The following is a 16,206-nucleotide window of genomic DNA, read 5'->3' on the forward strand; positions in this document are numbered from 1 at the left end:
CCCTATACTCAGAAACTTGGTTGCTTACACTTGCCACTATTGTTTTGTTTTGTTCTTGAATTTAAGTCCTACTCCATCTGGAGTAGACTTTTCGTATACAATGTGTGTTATGAGCTGAACCACATCCTCCCAAAATTCATATATTAAAGCCCTAATCCTCAGTCCCTCAGAAGGTGACTGTATTTGGAGACAGGGTCATGAAAGAGGTTAATTAAGGTTAAAGGAGGGCATCTGGGTGAACCCCTAATCTGGTCTAAATTCCATCCTTATTACAGGAAATCTGGGCATACAAGGGGACACCAGAGATCCTTCTGCCCAGGGGAACGACCACGTGAGGACACGGCCAGAAGGCAGCCATCTGCAAGCCAAGGAGAGAGGTCTCAGGAGAAACCAAGCCTGCCCACACCTCGATCTTGGACTTCCAGACTCCAGAACCGTGAGAAAAATTTCTGTCCTTTAAGCCACCCGGTCTGTGGTAATTTACTATGGCAGCCCTGGAAAACTCATCCAGTGGGAGATGGGGATTTTTCTTTGTTTTGATATGGAAAAACGATTGGATTCTAGTTCTGTTTACTGAACAGTCCCTCCTTTCCTCACTGATCTGTCATGATTCTTTGGTCATATATGAAAGGTCCATATAATGTGGGCCTATTTCTAGACACTTTATTCTGTTTCTTCCATTGATCAGTGTATCCCTGTGAGAGGGCTGTGTTTTCTTACTTGCTACAGCTTCATTATAAGTCCTGACAGCTGGTAGAGAAAGGCCTTCCATCTTTTGTTCTTTAAAGGGACTTTGCTATTTTTTAAAAAGATTTATTTATTTATTTGAGAGAGAGGGGGAGAAAGAGTGGGTGGAAGGAAAGGGCAGAGGGAGAAAGACAGTATCAAGCAGACTCCTCGGTGAGCTCAGAGCCCGATATGGGGCTCATTTTCACAACCCTGAGATCATAACCTGAGCCAAAACCAGGAGTCAGACACTTAACCCTCTGTTCCACCAAGGTGCCCCAGGGACTTTGCTGGTTTTGATGACTTACACTTTCCAATGAAGTTTAAAATCAGCTTGCCAGGTGTCACTAGAAATCATACTGGGATTTTAACCGTATGTGCATTAAACCTATAGAACTACAGAGAAATAATATTTTGTAATTAAGGAATGATCTCTGTGGGAAAGTACACTTACTTTCTTTTTGGTTCCATGGACTGCAGTCCTGGTTCTGTCCACATGATGGCACCACAAACCGAAAAATCTGACTTCCACAGTTGGCCCGAGGATCTCAGAATATACATACAGTGTTCATCTTTTAGAAAATACCGGAACGTTTTGGAGGGTAGACCCAAATTGCATATGGAATGTTCGATAGTCTATCGAGTGCTGAAATACATTTGGCAAAAATATAGACAATAGTATATGGTAACCAAAGAACTGAAATAATAATGAAAGATATCCTGACCATCTGTTCTTCACAGTCCTTTTCTCTCAGGGGGCCATAACCAGATAGAGAGAAAAAGTTCCTTATCAACCAAAAAAGTAAAGATGTGGTGTAAAATGAGGTCTGGAAGTTAAGGTGGTCTTTCTTAACCAGCAAGCCTGCTCCAGGCTAGTGAATAGGTTTGCATCCATCTGGGGAGCAAAGGTCACCACCCCTAGGGTTATGAATAAAGGGGAAGATTATGTAAATCTTCATTTCCACCCCCAGCCTCACCCTCCTTCCAGCCCTGATCATCTTGGGAGTGAAGTCTACTTTTACTTAGGAGAAACATGCCTGTGCTTGCCCTGAACTGTTTAAAGAATCAAAAAGCCTTTCCCTTTCTACTCAGTAATACCAGCGAAGCCTCCTTCCTCCATTAGAGGTTGGAAGTGTTTGACACAGAATGTCTCTGAGAATGCTTGTTTCATTGACACCGTGCATACCTAGAGTTGATAGTGGGCTGGAGGAAACCCTCTTTCTAAGTACCTTCCAGGGGTTCATTTAACCAGGCAATGTAACTAGCACTGGCATTTAGTATCAAAAAATGGTTTACCACATCCTATTAATTTAGACAAAAAGATGTGTCTACTGCTCAGTAACTAACTTGGATGGTCTACTAACATATACAGAGAGAGAACAGTTCACTAAACCCGTTTCCTCACCTATACAATGGCAACAGCAATATTTCCCAGTCAGAATTGTTGTAGGATGACATAAGGCATTTCAAAAAACAATACATGGTGCCTTGCACTTAAGTGCTCAAGAAATGTTACACTGTTGCCACCAGAGCAAGATACAAGGTGTTCCTAGGTCAGCCAAAGTGAAGAGTCAAATCTGGGACTAGGCAACTAAGCCAAGTTGTAGCTCACTGGCCTCTGTTCCTCCCTTCATTCTACCAATGCCCCTGCAGGGGAGAAGGCCTTGCATACCCTCCCCAGCGCCAGGGCAGCCACGTGACTTCTGGAGCCATTAAAGGACACACTGTGCATAACCCCTTCTGAATAAGAAGTGAGAGATGACTTCAACTGTAAACCATGATTAGTACCAGGAGTGCTTTTAATACCACTTACTGTCAAAGAAGGCCCACGTCCTTGTTAACCGCCGCCCACTCAGACCAGTGCCTGCATTTCTGGAACATCCCACGAGAGGACGCCCTTGCTCCCCAGTCCTAGTGCAACCTGAAGGCGGAAGACTTCGCCAGGGCCCGGGCTCCCTCTCCAAGGTGAAGGGCCTGACCCTTCACAAAGGCCCGCTCTAAGGTGATGGGCAGAAGCCAAACAGGCCTAAAAGGACTCGGTTACAATCAGGCCCAGGCCTGGGTCCGCCTCATTCAGAAGCGGCGGTGAGCTCGGAACGCCTAGCTCTGCGAACCCTTGCCTTTCACTGGCATGGCCACTGGGCAGGGCCTCAACTAGACGGGAGCCGGTGGGGGAAAAAATGCGGGGCAGCAGGGATTGGTGGCGGCGGGGCCGGCGGGCCGCAGCAACGAGGCCCTCCAGACGGCGAGGGTGAGGCCTCAAGTGCCTGTGCAGTGGACTCTGGACACAGTCACACCTGACTGGAGGCGTCAGGTTGCGGGGCGGTCAGGGAGGACTGTGAGGGGAGGGGACCCGCGTTAGCAGAGCGCTCAGCTGGGCTCACACACCTCACCGCGGGGACACCCGGCGAATGGGGCGGGCCGAGGGCGGAGTTGAGGAGGAGGGCAGGGCCGGGCGCCAGCCTTCGGGTTTCCATTTCAAACCCAGAACCTCGGAGCATTCAAAGAATGGGGTTGCGGTCCCAGGGCTGCCGGACGCCTTTGCCGGCCTGCCCGTTGTGGCGAGCGCTCCCCGAGGCCGGCCCGTCCCTGTCTGCAGCGGGCTCGTCCGCGGGACGCCGCCGGTCAGTCCGTAGCTCGCGACGGGCCTCACAAGCTCGGGCGGTCAGTGGGCGGGGCGTCGCCAGTGACGTCGCATCCCGTTTCGATTCTCCGCCCCTCTCCTTGGCCCGTATATAAGACTTGGCCGGGCGTTCGCACTCTCACAAGTGGACGCAGACGCCGGGCGCGGGTTACCGGGGGAGGTAGGGGCTCGAGGGCAAGGGCCAGCTCGGACGTGTGTCCGCGCCTCGGAGGTGGCAGCAGGCAGTGCCGGGCGGTGAGGCGACGATGGAGCTCTTGCGGACTATCACCTACCAGCCGGCCGCCAGCACCAAGATGTGCGAGCAGGCGCTGGGGAAGGCTTGTGGCGGGGACTCCAAGAAGAAGCGGCCGCAGCAGCCCCCCGAGGAGCCGCAGCCGCCGCAGCCCCAGGCACAGGGGCAGCCTGCGGCCCCGCACCACCATCACCACCACTCGCACTCGGGGGCCGAGATCTCGCGGATTATCGTGGACCCCACGACGGGGAAGCGCTACTGCCGGGGCAAAGTGCTGGGAAAGGTGACGAGCGGCGGGCGCCCGGCTGCTTGACGGGAGGGAGGTCTGCCCGGGCAGCTCCCTGGACCCTGAGTCCCAGCGTCTTGGCTTCTCAGGGGCCTCCGATCCCGGCGGGACGTGGGTGTTCACCTGCCCTGCTCTGGCTTTTGTGCGCTGACAGCGCGCGAATGGCTTTACATCCTTAGCCTCGGCTCTGAGTGCCTTCCGCAGCCCAAAGAAATTGGTCTTGAGGCCAGCAGCGAGGGCTTTCCACTCCAGCCCCTAGCTTCCTCCACCTGCTCCCCAGGGAATTTTCCTGACAGGTCTCTTCAGACATTATTTTTCATCTCCCTGATCGCAACCCCCTCCATAAAGCTCCTCTTTGTAAAGGGAGAAGGGGAACTGTTCCGTTTTCAGGAATGCATTTCCCTTCGTGAAGGAGCTTTCAAAAAGTACAGAGTATACGTCTGTCCAGCCTTACTTCCCCGTAATTTTGCTTCTCTAATTTTTAAAATATTTTTACAAATATCTGCTGTCCATTTTTCTGCCACACTCAATGCTGTCTCGGCTTTGTTTCAGGGTGGCTTTGCCAAATGTTACGAGATGACAGATTTGACAAACAACAAAGTCTATGCTGCAAAAATTATTCCTCACAGCAGAGTAGCTAAACCTCATCAAAGGGAAAAGGTGTGTATGACTGTTGAGTAAAATATTTTCTTTGTGTGCAGGGATGGCCCTTCCCTGTTAAGAAAATGTCTTCTGCATGTGTAAGCAACTGGCTTACAGAAGGTGACTGAAGGCTCATCAGCTTTGTCTTGCTTTTTCTTTCAGATTGACAAAGAAATAGAGCTTCACAGAATCCTTCATCATAAGCATGTAGTGCAGTTTTACCACTACTTTGAGGACAAAGAAAACATTTACATTCTCTTGGAATACTGCAGTAGAAGGGTAAGCTTTAACTCCTGTTTGAGTCCATTTAATTCCCCCAAACTGAAGTGGGATTCAAAATGCATTTTATCTGGGATTTTAGCTGTGGTGGCAATTATTATATTGCAATGTTAACTTTCATCACTCAACCTGCAAAAGGAAATTACTGATTTTGATAACTTTATTTGACAGATTCTCTTTTTCCCTTCTCCTCTCCTAGTCCATGGCTCATATCTTGAAAGCAAGGAAGGTGTTGACAGAGCCAGAAGTCCGATACTACCTCAGGCAGATTGTGTCTGGACTAAAGTACCTTCACGAACAAGAAATCTTACACAGAGATCTCAAACTAGGTAAGCCCTTTATTCCAAACACTGACTTTTGCTTTAGAAAGAGGTGTTCTTTTCTTTTCTGTCTCCCTTGTTATGTGTTAATGTTCTTAATTGGGATCTAGCCCATGCAATCGTTTAGAATCCGGGACTTTAATAGTAAACACCTGACTGCCTGCCTCCAAAGAGGATGTGTGTGTATTTGGTTAGAACATCTTTTCAAAGGGATTCAGGTTTTGTTTTGTTTATCATTCAGGGAACTTTTTTATTAATGAAGCCATGGAATTAAAAGTCGGGGACTTCGGTTTGGCAGCCAGGCTGGAACCCTTGGAACACAGAAGGAGGTGAGTCAGAAAGATACATCCTGACAGGATTTTATGGAGATCAAATATGCCCTTTTTTCCCCCCAATTAATGTTTTGGAGAAGGTCAATTGATACTAACATCCACAAACCACAATAATGTTAATCCATGAAAACAGTAAGTGCCCACTATGAACCAGGCAGAGTACCTTATGCCTATGAGTTGATTATGAAAGAAATTTGTCTCGTATTTGCCTGACATGTTACACAAATGCTACATTGTTCTTGGTCTCAGTTGGTTAAAAACACTTTGTCATGTAGCTGAAAAAAATTATACATGTATTAAAAAAATTATTAAGTCACTCGGTCAAATGTTAATTGTTGAGATGCCAAAAATTAAAAGTCAAATTTTTCTAAATAGGAATTCAATACAGTACTTTTAACGTTTTATCCAGAGAACTAAGTGTAAACAGTTAATGAGATCTTCATATTTTGTTTTTCCAGAACAATATGTGGTACCCCAAATTATCTCTCTCCTGAAGTCCTCAACAAGCAAGGACATGGCTGTGAATCAGACATTTGGGCCTTAGGTTGTGTAATGTAAGTAAATTCACCAAAATGATCAAAAAGCAAATTTGTATTTAGAATTTAACAATCGAAAAGAGTTGCTTTATGACCATTCCTAAATAAGTGTTCTCTTGCACACAGGTATACAATGTTACTAGGAAGACCCCCCTTTGAAACGACAAATCTGAAAGAAACGTACAGGTGCATAAGAGAAGCAAGGTATACAATGCCATCTTCATTGCTGGCTCCTGCTAAGCACTTAATAGCTAGCATGTTGTCCAAGAATCCAGAGGATCGTCCCAGTTTGGATGACATCATTCGACATGAATTTTTTTTGCAGGTTGGCACATTTCTTTTATCTTTTTATTATGTGCTATTGATCAGTTATTCAACCAACTGGTTACTGAAAGTCTTTTCTGACACTCCGCAGGGCTTCACTCCAGACAGACTCTCTTCTAGTTGTTGTCATACAGTTCCAGATTTCCACTTGTCAAGCCCGGCTAAGAATTTCTTTAAGAAAGCAGCTGCTGCTCTTTTTGGTGGCAAAAAAGACAAAGCAAGATATATTGACACACATAGTAAGTTATAAGACTTCTGCTCTTCTGTATCCAGTATTCTATTTAAATTTGATAAGTTAAAGAATGTTTTTATGTTAGCATAACAGCTGGTATGTTTGAATACTGTTGAACTTTTTATAGCATGATAAATCTGCACTGCAAAATGTGATGGATAGCTTTTTTTTCCATCCACATTAAAGTGTGCTTCTTGCATAATTGCAGCTGATGGTAATGATAAAATGCTGGTTTAGCCTTGAATGCTTATAAGCTGGTTATTAATGTAAAAGGAGGAAATGTGGCTAGTTCTGTTCCTACCTTGTTAGCATAGACTAATGCTGATAATTCTTGTCTTTGATTTACAGATAGAGTGTCTAAAGAAGACGAAGAAATTTACAAGCTTAGGCATGATCTGAAAAAGACTTCAATAACTCAACAACCCAGCAAACACAGGACAGATGAGGTATGCTGGAAAAGAATAAAATAATCATTTTAAATCATTTCTGCTCTTTGCTAATTATCACATGGATTATAATTGCCACGATTCAAATATGTTCTATTTATTTAGAGCTTTTCTTCCAACCATTTAAAAGGAAAGATTTTGTTTTTCAGTTTAACAGTGCATGCACTTGAGTCACTGAAACACCTTTTGTGCTCATTGGTTTTTGATCAGCTTTCCCAGCAACTGCCACAATCTCACCTTAACCTAGAATTTTTAACCTTAAATTGCAGACGCTTGACTCACTGTCTTAACTCTTCTCTTTTCTAGGAGCTTCAGCCACCTACCACTACAGTCGCCAGATCTGGAACACCTGCAGTAGAAAATAAGCAGCAGATTGGAGATGCTATTCGCATGATAGTCCGAGGGACTCTTGGCAGCTGCAGCAGTAGCAGTGAATGTAAGTAGCTGTCAATGGCATTTTACATAAAACTATAAATGCCAGTGCTTAATACTAAGTAACTGGAGTCCATTTGTCTTGTGGCCCAATTTAACATAGAAGAGGCAAAATCAGAGGACTTGGAAAAAGGCAAGGAACAGTTTTGAGACTTCTGTCCTCTGAAGTCGTGGAGGGAAAGTCAGCAGCCACCAAAGCCTAAGGTTTTATTGTTAATTATTTTATAATTTTCCCTGACTTTTCAGGCCTGGAGGACAGTACCATGGGCAGTGTTGCAGACACAGTAGCAAGAGTCCTTCGAGGATGTCTAGAAAACATGCCAGAAGCTGACTGCATTCCCAAAGAGCAGCTGAGCACTTCCTTTCAGTGGGTCACCAAATGGGTCGATTACTCTAACAAATATGGCTTTGGGTACCAGCTCTCAGACCACACTGTAGGTGTCCTTTTCAACAATGGTGCTCACATGAGCCTCCTTCCAGACAAAAAGTAAGTATATCCGGTTAATGAAGTCCTGTCACTTCTTTAATCTTGCACTAAAGAAATCTAAGAACAGTGATTAACTGCTTCTGTTTTGTTTCTCCCTATGGTTCCTGTTTTTCAGAACAGTTCACTATTATGCAGAGCTTGGCCAGTGCTCTGTTTTCCCAGCAACAGATGCCCCTGAACAATTCATTAGTCAAGTGACGGTGCTCAAATACTTCTCTCATTACATGGAGGAGAACCTCATGGATGTAAGTACCTCCTGGATGTGGCTTTTCAGCAGTGGTATCTGAAGTGTAGTCTACAGACCAGTAGCATCGGCACAGCTCTGAAGCTTGTCAGAGATGCAGATGCTCATGTCCTACCCTAGCTCTACTGAATCAGAATCTCTGGGAGGTGGGACCAGGAATCTCCAGGCCATTCTGATGCCTGCTCAAGTTGGAGAGGCATGTGCCTAGAAGAATTGGAAACTGCAGAATCTTTATGGGCACTTATTCTTCCAATTTCTTCTAGGGTGGAGATCTGCCTAGTGTTACCGATATTCGAAGACCTCGGCTCTACCTCCTTCAATGGCTAAAATCTGATAAGGCCTTAATGATGCTTTTCAATGATGGCACCTTTCAGGTAAGTGAACCTTTTAGGAATATGTGTATTTAGGTCACAAAAAGTAATTTTTATCTAGCCATTTCATTATTTGACACACTTGTCTAATTCTTGAATATTTAGAGATGTCTAATATCTGTGTCTCCTTTTGAAAGGTGAATTTCTACCATGATCATACGAAAATAATCATCTGTAGCCAAAATGAAGAATATCTTCTCACTTACATCAATGAGGACAGGATATCTACAACGTTCAGACTGACAACTCTGCTGATGTCTGGCTGTTCGTTAGAATTAAAACATCGAATGGAATATGCTCTGAACATGCTCTTACAGAGATGTAACTAAAAGACTTCTTGAATGGACCCTATGGGACTCCTCTTTTCCACTGTGAGATCTACAGGGAAGCCAGTCAGATGGTCTACAGCATGTTGAAAAAGATGGACAGGTGGTGGTACGAAAACAATTCCTCTAGAGCCTGCAGGACTGGATGGAACCAGACCAGGCTGAGGCATACAGTTCTGAACTTTGGACAATCTGAGAGTGAACCAGAATGCAGTTTTCCTTGACGTACCTGTTTTAAAAGGTTTTTCAGACAATTTCGCAGAAAGGTGCATTGACTCTTCTCTCTGTTGAGAGCATTTCAGACAGAGGACTTGGAACTGTGAATATACTTCCCAAAGGGGAGGGAGAAGGGAGGAAGCTCCCATGTTGTTTAAAGGCTGTAATCAGAGCAGCTTTTGGCTACTCAACTGTGAACTATGGCCATATATAATTTTTTTTTTTTTTTTTTTTTTTGGTTAATTTTTGAAGACACTTGTGGCTGGAAAAGTGCATTCCTTGTTAATAAACTTTTTATTTATTACAGCCAAAAGAGCAGTATTTATTATCAAAATGTTCCTTTTTTTTTATGTTGACCATTTTAAACTGTTGGCAATAAAGAGTATAAAAAAGCAGAAAGAGCAGTCTCCTGTCTTTGGTATAGTGCATCATCACATCTCAACATTCTTTGATCATGGATTCTTGGCATTCTTCAGCATGACATCGAGTGTAGAAGCATGCTAGAAAGTTAGATCTTTGACTTTTTGTTTGTAGGAAGTAAATCCTTAACACCTGAAGTACAATGAAACATTTTCTGGGTAGATGTAGCTTGAGAAGAGAAGATTGTAACAAAACTACTACTCCTGTTACAACTAAATCTTGCCCTCCTACTAAATCCACAACCAATTTCTCTCTGGAGTATTTCCTTAAAACTCATTTAGCTTGGAGTGAAAGCCAGAGTCATCCTGGGTAAACAGACATCTGTTATGTGTCAATAAGTACAGGAAGCTTATCTTAATATGGGCAAAACTCTATGCTTTATAATACTTGCACCACCTAAATGTATTACTCAGCTTAAACCTGCCTAAACACTTCCAGTGCCGCTGGCACGACTAGTACACCATTCCAGTAGTGTGAAGTACTTTGTAAATAAGTCATTTTATTTTCCTTCTGCTGGGTGCATGGTGGATGAGGAATGGCAGGGGAATCAACCTACCGTTTAAGCCCATCGTTTATACTATCAAATTCTCTAGGAGGCCAATCGGAGAATGTTTTCTCTTTCAGTGGGATCTACTCTTAGGCAGGTGTGAAAAGCTGCTCATTCTGTTATTCTGAACTTCAGTGACCTGTATGAGATGCAAATACTTATTTGTCCAACTGTAATCCCACTAAGGAAAATACTGTCCTGAAAAAGGCAGCATTCTCATGTATTAGGCTCTGTGGACACTGGAATCCTGTCGTAGTGTAGAAATGGGGGTACGACTTTCACATTTTTCTAAAATTCTTATGAACACTATACCTGTTCTGTGTTAATAAAAGTCACATCCGGGGAATTTGTTAGGGATATTTCACAGGCCCTAGAACAACTCGGGCTGGCTCGAGTTTTCTGGCCATGTACACAACTTCAGCCTTGGTTAAATGCCTTACAGTAATAGCATAAGAATACTAGATAATTACACTGATAGCCAGGTGTGCAAAAGTAGGATCTGTTTCTATTATGAGCAGAGAAAAAAATAGGAGTTTGCAAGGCGTAAGAAATGGTCTTTTATCCTAAGTTTCACAGTGTACATTACTTCACATTTTCATAAAATATATACCTATTCACTCTTGAGGATCTACTGTGTGCAGATCCAGGGCCCAGCGCTGGAGATGGAGAATGAACCCGAGCCTCTCCCTACCCTCAAGGAAGCAGAGTGGAGGAGACAGTGCATTTACCTATTAATCTGATAAGTGCCGTGATATTATGATAAAGGTATGCACTGGGTGTTGTGGGAACCAAGAACAGGAATCCTAAGGAAGGAGCCCCAGGCATGGGGTGGACTCAGAGAATAGATTCCAGAGAAGAAGATTCTTTCTTATTGGGTTTGGAAAAATGAATGGGGGTTAAACAGAAATGTGAGATAGGGAAGGGCATTCTAAGCAGTGGAAATAACAGATGTAGATGTCAGAGAGTTTAAGGGAGTATGTGTGTGTGTGTGTCTGAAACATCACAGGTAAGGCTGGAAGAAACGGATGTGATGTGTCCCGCTATGTCATGCCAAGGCATTTAGGCTGCATTGAAGGCTATGTGTAGATACTGAAAGATCTTAAGGAGAAAGTGACCTACTGTTTTAGTTTTATAAAATGCATTCTAGGGGCATAGGCAAATGGGTGGAGAAGAAGATGGAGAAAGACAACCCAAACAGTAAAGAGATTAATGGTGGGACCCAGTGAGAAAGGACAAACAGAAAAAGAGCATATAGAGTTAGACAGGAAGTATCTCCTTCAGCCCATCTGGTTTATTTCAGTATTCCCAGCACTAAATCCCAGGCCTGCCATATAGCAGTGAAATAATGAATGAATAAATGAAGACAGATTTGGGAGTGACTTAGCTGATCTTACCAGGATTTGGCACCCGACTGAATGTGCAGTCTGATGGAGTGGGTGGGGGTTGGGATGACTGGCAGAGCAGTCAAGGGAGGTATCATGTTGTACTGTGGGGCCAATAACAGAAATAAATTAGGAATATAAAAGGGAAAACCATGTATTCAGGAAAATAGCGTAGGGCATGTTCAACCAGACTTGTGTAAGGACACCCAAAGAGGTCCAGAAAACAGGGGGACATACATGTCTACACGTCAGGAGAAAGCAAGATTTGGAAGTAACGAGGTCTGAAGTAATATAGGAGTACATGTGAGCACATAGAGAGGATGGATCTTTTTCATCCCTTCTACCCAGCATTTTTTTCTTTCTTTTTTTTTTTTTTTGGTACTGAGGCCAGCTATATAAAACATAACGGTGTTGACAAACCTTTGCAGTGAGGGAAGGAGGAGAAGAAATTCCCAAATAAATTATACTCTTCTAAACAATTGAATTCCATAAATACAATTCCAAAATAGCAGATGCACTTAATTAACACCTTCGAACCTCAAGAATGTTTCTCAGTTAGCCAGCCCAAATACTGGCAGAGTAAAGGCTGAGATAAAAGGCAATTTTTAAAGATGTATTAGTTCTGATGCATAGTAATAACTACCTTCAGCTAACTTTGGTGTGGCCATGACAGGAACCCAGATCCCAGGTTATCTGACATTTACTGTCTTTATATCTTAGCCCCCTCAGCCTTTGAAGAACAATTTCTGAATGTAACCCTATGTTTGCTAGGGAAGAACCACATTCTAGCAGAAAAGCTTTGGAATCAGTTCTGAGTTAAAATTCCTATTCAAGCCTGTATTAACAATATGATCCCGGTAAATACCTGACGTCTCTCAGCTTCCACTTCCTCAGCTGTGAAGATGAGATGATAATAAAGTACTCGCACACGAAAGGTGCTCAGCAAATATTTGCTGCTTTTCTTCTTCTGTTTCCCCTGCCTCCTTCCACACCCATAACAGCAGTAACCCTGGTTACCCAGTAAAGAAAATGCCTGACTCATTTTCCCCCTTCCAGTCTCTCTGTGTCAATCATGTCCAGTCAGGAATACAAAAGTCCTTTTAGCACTTCCAAAGAGAAGAAATTTAATGGAAGTCATGGTTATAAAGATGAAGGAAGAGCCCAGTGGGGGGTGGTGAGGCAGTCCAGGAAGCCACTACCATTCCTGTGGCTGGAGAGCCCCAGAGGGAATGTGCTAATACCGTGCTTCAGAACTGGGGGTCCCTGGCAGAGTCCCGGTCACTGACAACCAGGGGTTTGAAATCATGAAACAGATGTAGTCACTGCTTGAGATGACTCCTGTACAAATCTGGCAGGGAAAGAATGGGGACAAAATATTCTGGATTCTTCCTTCCCTTTGCCCTTCAGTCTCCCACTGATCAAATGAACTGGAAGCCAATGGAAAAGGAACCCAAGAAATGTAGTTGCAGGGTCGTTCTTATATTGTCAAACAAAGCAGGGAAAGGGAAGGGATGCATCTGAGCTTTATCAGCCAAGAGAATGACCTACCTTCCTTCTTTCTATCTTCCAGTAATTTTGTGCCCATCTCTACCTTCTCTTCCTCTTCAATCCAAAGTGACAGAGTGCTTAGAGCTGTGGTTCCAGAAGGCAGAAGGATGACAGGCAGTAGAAGCTTGGAGGAGGAACAAAACAGGGTGAGAGACATTAAGGCTGGAATCATTTTTGCTTTAGGTCTCTGTGATTTGAATCATCATCAGACCTTTTTTACATTACAGAGATTTTAGTCTAATGAAGATTGCAGTGACTAAAAATGAGTAAGATGTATTTTTTTTCATCAGGTACACAAAGACATCAACATTGGCATTTTATAGCAATTCCATGTATGACAGAGTCAGCATATTCCTAAGGCTTGGAATAAACTCTTCTATAAACAGAAACCTGTAGATTCGATTTTGTTTCTTCTTGACCTGCAAGGGATTCTAGGCTATATATGCTTAGATTCAGGCTTTGTTCTAGCACTTCTTTATGCCTTATTAACTTTAGTAATGGAAAGCAACTCTTTGTTTGAATTACCACAATTTAGTTATATTAGAGAATTCAAATTAAAAAGTTTTACTCCCTTATGCAGTGTCGGAATCTAATATCATGGTTCATCAATGTCTGGAATTCAAGGAATAGGATATATGGATTTTGCCCCTGGGATTAGCTTTATAATACAGTAATAGAGAAAATGAAACTGATTTTAATGATTGAGGTACAATAACTTCACTTCCAAATTAAGATAAAAATAAATTTACTGAGATATCTCTGTTATGAAATACTGAATTATTAGATATTTTAACCTGGCCACGCAGGTTACAACAAATTCTCTCCTTTTGGCCTATAACAAATTAGTACTAGAAGAAACCAGGCAACAGACTTAAATGAAATAAAGTCAACAATGCCTGTCTTTTGTACTGCTTTGGAATTAATGGTAACAGAATAACCTTTAAAGCTGGGGGTCACGTCAAACATGCCAAAATAACTTAACTGAGATATCAATTTATTACCTGATTTGTGTAGTCCTACTAAACAGAAAGAATGTTAAACATTCAGGATTATGTGAATTTCAAAGAACTTTTGAACTACATGGAAGATGTTTAAATATTCAAGAGCTAAGGAAATGCAAAATCATAACATGGGATACAGCTGTCTGGGAGAGCCAGGGCAGACAGAGAATTAGATAATGAGTTAACTAGTCATGTACTGAGAACTGGTTAACAACCAACTCTTTGGGAGGCAGGAAGAACCCTGATTTGTTGTGTTTCCCAATTTCTGTGGTATTGATATTTTCACCTTGGCTGATTTCAAGCTACCAGTGTAATGTCACTGAATGTGGAGTTGGGAAGAGATGAGTATTAGCACCTCATTATAACGTATTTCCACCATACAGATAGAGTTGCTATAAATAACTTCAAGAAATAGATACTATTTTTAAGTAATATAGTAAAATAATTAGATAGTAGTGTGTTTTGAGTATTTGTTGCCTTTGTTTTTAATATAATTTAATAGTGACTTTGTATAATTTAATTTTAATAATGGTGGTTTTTACTAACTGGTTGGCTTGGACAAGTCCTGAAATTTTAACCATCAGTTCTCATGAGCTTGTATAGGCTCGCTCTAGCACAGCAGTGGTAATGACTCAAACTTAGGGATATGGACTATATGGGCTCTGAGCGATGTTCTGAGTTATTTATAGGATCTGCTAAGTTCCCTCAACATCTCCAATAGTAGTGTGGTATCTTGCTCCGTAGCTCTAGTTATATATGATACTTTACCCAGCTTACCTTACAAACAAAAATTGTTTAGATGACATAATAGTCTCTTTAGTTGTGAAAAACCTCTTAATTACATTTACTATTAACCCCATAAGTATTTAAGATAATTAGAATAATGGAATTAATATTTTTTGTTAAAGAATCTCTACATATTAGGCCTAACATAAGAAATGTATGTTAGTGCTGCAAATATATATTATGTTAGTACTATAATCCAAATTAAAAAGTGAAATTTTAGTAACATATGGATTTAGAATTTTAAGATGAAATCTTAGGACATTTATATTCGGTAGCATAATGTGTGAGAACTTACATTTCTCAAACCTATAAGTTTATGTTAATCAATTTATAAGAATATTTACATATTTGGGAATACCTGATGATACATCAGACAACTGCAATAAAATATTTTAAAAGGAAATCAGATATACTATAAATGTAATATAAAAGACTTAAAGGAACTTAATTTTTAAATTGGGTCATTTATTAATGTCTCTTTAAAATCTTTTATTGAAGCATAAAAATGGAATTGATTTTTAAAGCTAAACTTTAAAGTGCAACAAAGAAACAGAAGTTTAAATACATTGAATTTTAGTGTTTTTAAAATCAAATATACTTCTGAATATAAAAGTCAACCTCAAAAAAAAAATCTCATTAGCAAACTGTTTTCTTGCGAACTTGTGTTTAAGGATGAATGCCAATATTTTTTTTTTTTTTTTTTTTAAGATTTTATTTATTTATTCGACAGAGATAGAGACAGCCAGCGAGAGAGGGAACACAGGCAGGGGGAGTGGGAGAGGAAGAAGCAGGCTCATAGCGGAGGAGCCTGATGTGGGACTCGATCCCAGAACGCAGGGATCACGCCCTGAGCCGAAGGCAGACGCTTAACCGCTGTGCCACCCAGGCGCCCCGAATGCCAATATTTCTAATACAAACATACAATTCCATTCTAGAATTATGCTTTTGAGGCTATGACTTGAGCCAAGAGCTAGTAGAAATGAAAGGGAAAGGTACAATCTATATAAAGGTTAAGGAAAAACTTAAGAGCCCAGATTAGAAATTGGTAGAGAATAGACCATTTTGTTGGAGTACAGAGGGTTTCAAAACATTTTCAAGTGGTTACCACATAGTCATTGAGAGCTTTCATATATAAAAACAAAAGTTTCCAACTTCTTTTGAAAAACTTCAAGATTAGGCAACACAGGATTTGCATTTCTGCATATCAACAATTAGCTGGAGCCCACTGGAGGCAACTGGTGGAGGCAAGCCTTCTCCATGGTCCTCACCCCACTCCTTCACCTCTTTGGTTCCTCTAGACATTTGAATATGAGCCCTATTCATAGTCAGGTGAAACTTTCAAGGTACCTATCTATTTTCAAATTCTGATTACAAAAGTTGGCTTCAAGGGCGCCTGGGTGGCACAGCGGTTAAGCGTCTGCCTTCTTCGGCTCAGGGCGTGATCCCG

The 16,206-nt window shown here is 42.1% G+C and overlaps 1 protein-coding gene and 1 long non-coding RNA gene across 2 annotated transcripts in view; one reads left to right on the top strand and one right to left on the bottom strand.

Moving 5' to 3' along the window:
- The window catches only part of LOC121100650, a 15,660-nt gene extending 12,291 nt beyond the window's left edge, over positions 1 to 3,369 (bottom strand). The window contains exons 1-2 of the long non-coding RNA XR_005832365.1: positions 3,115 to 3,369; positions 1,181 to 1,372 (exon numbers count right to left, since the gene is read on the bottom strand). This is a non-coding gene — a long non-coding RNA (uncharacterized LOC121100650). The remainder of the gene's footprint in view (positions 1 to 1,180; positions 1,373 to 3,114) is intronic.
- A 155-nt stretch (positions 3,370 to 3,524) lies between these two features.
- On the top strand, positions 3,525 to 9,474 carry PLK2 (polo like kinase 2). Its single transcript, XM_008691676.2, has 14 exons — positions 3,525 to 3,885; positions 4,441 to 4,548; positions 4,693 to 4,809; positions 5,009 to 5,138; positions 5,371 to 5,458; positions 5,920 to 6,015; positions 6,124 to 6,322; positions 6,413 to 6,560; positions 6,902 to 6,999; positions 7,306 to 7,435; positions 7,678 to 7,918; positions 8,034 to 8,163; positions 8,426 to 8,536; positions 8,671 to 9,474. The coding sequence occupies exons 1-14, from the start codon at positions 3,616 to 3,618 to the stop codon at positions 8,860 to 8,862; spliced, it is 2,058 nt and encodes a 685-aa protein (XP_008689898.2). The 5' UTR covers positions 3,525 to 3,615; the 3' UTR covers positions 8,863 to 9,474.
- Positions 9,475 to 16,206: the final 6,732 nt, after the last annotated feature.

The sequence above is a fragment of the Ursus maritimus genome, unplaced genomic scaffold, assembly GCF_017311325.1.
Source record: "Ursus maritimus isolate PB19 unplaced genomic scaffold, ASM1731132v1 scaffold_5, whole genome shotgun sequence".
Taxonomy (NCBI): domain Eukaryota; kingdom Metazoa; phylum Chordata; class Mammalia; order Carnivora; family Ursidae; genus Ursus; species Ursus maritimus.